The sequence below is a fragment of the Octodon degus genome, unplaced genomic scaffold (genome assembly GCF_000260255.1).
Source record: "Octodon degus isolate 3935 unplaced genomic scaffold, OctDeg1.0 scaffold00001, whole genome shotgun sequence".
NCBI classification, from domain to species: Eukaryota; Metazoa; Chordata; class Mammalia; order Rodentia; family Octodontidae; genus Octodon; species Octodon degus.
The window spans coordinates 12,464,754-12,469,479 of NW_004524577.1; the positions used below are offsets into that span (position 1 = coordinate 12,464,754).

Genomic DNA, 4,726 nt, shown 5'->3' on the forward strand with positions numbered 1-4,726 from the left:
TGAAAGTGGAGATGCTGCCATAGCCTCTCTGTACTGTTTTTCATATAAATACCTGTGATAAAATTTAACTTGTAACTTACACATGGTAAGTAATGAATAATAAGAACATCGATAGCAGTGGACTGTAGAAAAGTTAGAGAGTATCTTACTGCTCCATGTCTCCCTTGCAATGCGATGAGATGCTGCAGAGCCCAGTGAGGAAGTGAAGCAAGATAGTTAACAGGAAGTTGTGTGAAGCTACTCTTGCAGGAAGGGTTATGTCAGGGGAATGAAACTCCCAACCTGAAAGATACCTGGGATGGGTTTATGTTCTCTAAAACCAAAGAATGAATTTCAGGAACAACAGGGATTAAGTGCAGAATTTATTTATTGAGGGAAAGAAAGGTTCTATCTGAGAGAGGGACAGAAGGGGGACCCAGTGGTTTGCCAAGAAACCGCCCTTTTCAGAGATTTTTATGAAGCAGAACCATGAGGTGAGACAGGTCTCATAAGGGTTTTATGTCTGGTAATGATTAAAGATTTTTATATTTCTCAGAATTTTTACATTTTATTTTTTATTACATCTGTTACATTTTTCTGCAGTGGCATAGCAGAGAAGCAGAAATGGGGGGGGTGTTTTATTAATTCTTAAGAACATGGAGAGGATCCATGGGGGGGGATGGGGAGATCCTCTGACTTGAGATGGGGAGGAGAAGACGCTGTGGACGTTTGCTAGGGGTAGCGTCTGAGGGGCAGGTTCAGTGACACACAAGGAGCTGACTGGAGGAAAGGTAAAGGGGAGTTGTGTCCTGGGTTGGAGTGGGTAAGGAAGGGGTAGCGGTCATTGGAAGGTAAGCTGTTGTTTTGAGGATTCAGCCATGTTGAATCAAAGCTGTGATAATTTATCAGTGTGTACTTGGGCTGGAACCCATCAACACTATCTATTTCCCTTCTTCTGTATACCTTTTGTGTAATTTTGTGGACTACAAAAAAGGTGAGGTTGTATAAAACTTCTTTTAGTAAACTGTCATAGCTACTGTGTGATTATCTATGCTATTAGCAAGTAGCAAATCAAGCTCTTTTCCTGGTTGTAGTGAGTGGACATCTTGGCTCAGGATGCTGTAATGTTTTATGTAACTCTCGAGCCTGTGCTACCCTGATAATGGCATAGCTAAGTTGTCATTTAGATAAGGAGTGGGAAGCAGTTGCACCCATGGGCAATTAACTTTTTTATTAATAAGCTGTTAGACAATTAAGGGAAGTTTAGATGGTCTCTGGAGTGTGGTACTGTGTGAGTCCTGGGTAAATAACCAGTGTGCCGCTTGGTTTCTGCTGTCAGGGTGCCCATTCCGTCACAGTGATCCGGAGCTACTGAAGCAGAAGCTGCAGTCGTACAAGATCTCTCCCCAAGGAATAAGCCAGGTAAGTCGGACTCTGCACCCTCCTAATGAGGTGGCAGACAGAGCCCCTCCTGTTCTATTTAATGCTCCTGCATGGTGCTGTGTACTACCTGGCAAGCCACACTAGACACCCCGTCCTCTAGGTGGATTCAGGTAAGGCCTTGACTTTCCTGGTTTAGACTCTGCAAATTCCAGTCCTCCTCTTTGCTAGTCTGCAGTTTTGTGGTTGTTTTGTTTGTTTATTTTGGTTGTAAAGAACATCAGAAACCTTTTCCCCCCCTTTCAATTTGTTTTGCTTAATTGAGGACCACATTTTTAAAAATAGTTTTTTAGAGTTACATATTAATGAAGCCTATTAATGAAGCTGAAAATTAATGACAGTGTGTTTCATTTTGGGAAATTATTCCTGAGAAGACAGTAATGTAGTGTGTCCTGGCTGAATATTCTGATTGCATCAGTTATTCTATGCTTAATCTGTACTTTTTGATAGTTCATTAGGTCTAATCGTTTTTCAAAATACTGTCTTGTGAAAAGTTTGAAAAAGGAAATGCTTACACTTAAGCCGGATATTTGAGGGTATACCTTTAAATCTGCCTTTCCAAAGAAACAATGTGACATTGCCAAGACTTTTATGTTTTGTATGCTTCTGAGTTGAATTGGGTTCAACTCAGATCTTGAAGATCTTCTGCTTCTAGCTTATGAACACTGTAAATTTTAGCTCTGCAAGTATCCAAGTCCTTATGCATCCTTCGGCAATTATCTTGCAAAACATCATCACCGTACAAGACTGGTGCTTCTGCGTCCAAAGATCAGATGGAGTTCAGTCAGTCCGAGTCTCACAGAGCGTTTCCGTACTTACTCTAGGCAAGGCTGAGCCAGAAATGCTGTGGGCTGTGCAAAAGGAAGTAGGTGTGCGCTCCCACAGACTGCACACCACAGAACTGCAGCTTGCCGAGAAACAAAAGGCACGTGTTAAGAGAGAGAGTATCTTGGGTACTCGGATGAGGGAGAGACTATCACCAGCTGGGGAGGCAGGAGCCGTTTCGGAAAGAGAATTTTTGTGAGAGGCCCTGAGGGAAGTTGGATATTAGGAAGAGAGAATGCATGGATAGAAGGCAGAAGGCATGTAAGATCATTAGGGTTTCTGGCTTAGGTTAATGGTAACTCCAGTACATAAACATTCACAGGCAACTTGAAGTGCTTGGCTTCAGAGATTAGTTTTAGGGTGAATGGCAGACCAAATGTGAGTTTGCAGCACCTTCAGGAGCGAGGACTAGAAATCTGGTTCTAGTTAAACTAAACTTCTTCCACTTAGGATTGTCTAACTATGAGATTGGAGTGACCACTAGAAAACTAATCTCTTTCGTAGGTCTTGGGATATGAGTACATACCTGGTAGGTCAGTGGTAGAAACAGAAATTGAAGCAGCTCTTCTGACTTTTAAGGCTTTTTGCCTCCGTCCCACTCTACTTTTGAGTCTTGCTTAATGCTTTTGTCAGTATTAAAAGGAAGTATATTTGCTGGGCCGGCCCCACCCCCAGGTGCACTGAGTCACAAGTCCCGGACTGGTGCCCCCTGCCTGGAATCCCAGTGCTGGGGAGGCTGAAAACAGGAGGATCACTATGAGTCCAGGCTGTGTAGTGAGACCCTGTAGTAAATACATTTAAAAAATGGGGGGAAGGAAGGAAGTAGAATTAATTGAGCCCAAATAAGAATGGGAAGAGAGGTAAGGGAAGGCCCACAAAGTTCCTTGAAGTAGAAAAGCTATTTACAGTGAAGGCTCCCTGTGCCTAGCCGGCTACTCAGGCTTGGTCAGTCGGTTCCTTTGCACCTTCATCACTGCCTCTGACAAGAGCGCAGATGTACAGTGCATGGGGGCAGATGTTGCTTTTCTTCAGTGTCTTTATTGACTAGAACTCCGAGAGAAGCAGCTGGAGAGCTGTATTCTAAAGGACAGCTTCGATGAGTGAAAAAGAGCAGCTTTGATGAATGAAAAATTCATGCAAAACATTTGATAAGTTAGTTGCATTAAAAACTCTAGGCATACATTAAAATATTGAAAGTGGAGAAAAATATTGAAGTGTATTTAAGGTAAAACTCGTAATAACTGTTAGAGGAAAAAATACTTGAAAGATATACCTCCTAATCTAAAATTTAAATGCTTTAAACGTGAATTTGAATGATCAGAAGAGAGACCATTGTGATTAAGCTGGCAATGCCTACTTTATAGAAAAACGTTCTGATAGGGTCACATTTTACTTTTCTTTGGATTAGTATAATACTGTTGCATCATTATCTAAATCACTGAAAGTCATGAGCATGTTGGATGACAGAATATGGCCATGTGTCCCTTTTCCTGAAGAAGAAACCATGGTAGTTAGTTAACCAACAAGACATGATACTCTAAATGTGCTTGGTGACTAGAACTGAGCATCATAGCTCGTTCTGCTTAGAGAATTCAGCATGCCTTTCTCAGTAATGACAAGTAGCTGACTGAGGATATGAGTTTTGAACAACACTTCTTATGTTTTTTAAATTTTATTTTCAAGATAAAGAAAAGTTGCAAAGTTAATACATTGTGTATTGTTATCTTTAAATTAGCTACTCAGTGTACAAGAAAGAGGCATTTAACTGTCCTAATAATATTTCAATCTTAGTACAAACCTTTTCAATGAACTAAGAGAAATGAGTGGTATAACTATCTTATCTATGAGGTGTGTGAGTGTGTGTGTGAGAGAGAGTGTGTGTGTGTGTGTGTGTATTTTCCTTTGCTTCTTTTCTCCTTCCTCCCTCCCAGTTGTTCTTTCCTTTGAATAGTTTCTCCCCATTTCATACTGTCTGTTGTACATTTTGGGCCTTTCTTACTTTCAGCATCTCACCCTAGGGAGGCAATGTGATGTGTACACATGTAAATGAATGCCTTATTTCACTTATGAGTATGGTCTTGAGTTGCACCCATTACCTACAAAACTCTCCAGTTTATCCTTTTTATGGCTGAGTAGCACTCCATTGTAGAAAAAGACCACATCTTTTTATCCACTCCTCAGTTGATGGTATTTGGGTTGTTTACAAGATCTAACTATTACAGATTGTGTTGTTGTAAACGGGGTGCACGTATATCACTATGGTATGATTTTAATTTTTCTAGGAAGATACCACGCCCAGCAGGAGAATAGGTGGGTCAAAACTAATCCTAGTTTTTTAAGGAATGTCCACAGTGGTTGTTTGCACCAGTCTACACTCTTATCAGCAGTGGAAAAGGGCTCTGTTTTCCCTATAGTTCCACCAGCACTAGTTATTGGTTGATTTCTTCATGATAGCCATTCTTTGTGGGGTGAGATAGAATCT

General features: G+C 41.0%; 1 protein-coding gene across 2 annotated transcripts in view; it reads left to right on the plus strand.

The window, feature by feature from the left end:
* Positions 1 to 4,726, plus strand: part of Prim2 (DNA primase subunit 2) — a 299,963-nt gene that overhangs the window by 266,314 nt on the left and 28,923 nt on the right. The window contains exon 12 of one of the 2 annotated variants that reach the window (XM_004623185.2): positions 1,319 to 1,401. The exons of the other annotated variant lie outside the window; for it this stretch is intronic. Within the exon in view, the coding sequence (XP_004623242.1) occupies positions 1,319 to 1,401 (83 nt within the window). The remainder of the gene's footprint in view (positions 1 to 1,318; positions 1,402 to 4,726) is intronic. 2 annotated transcript variants of the gene reach the window in all.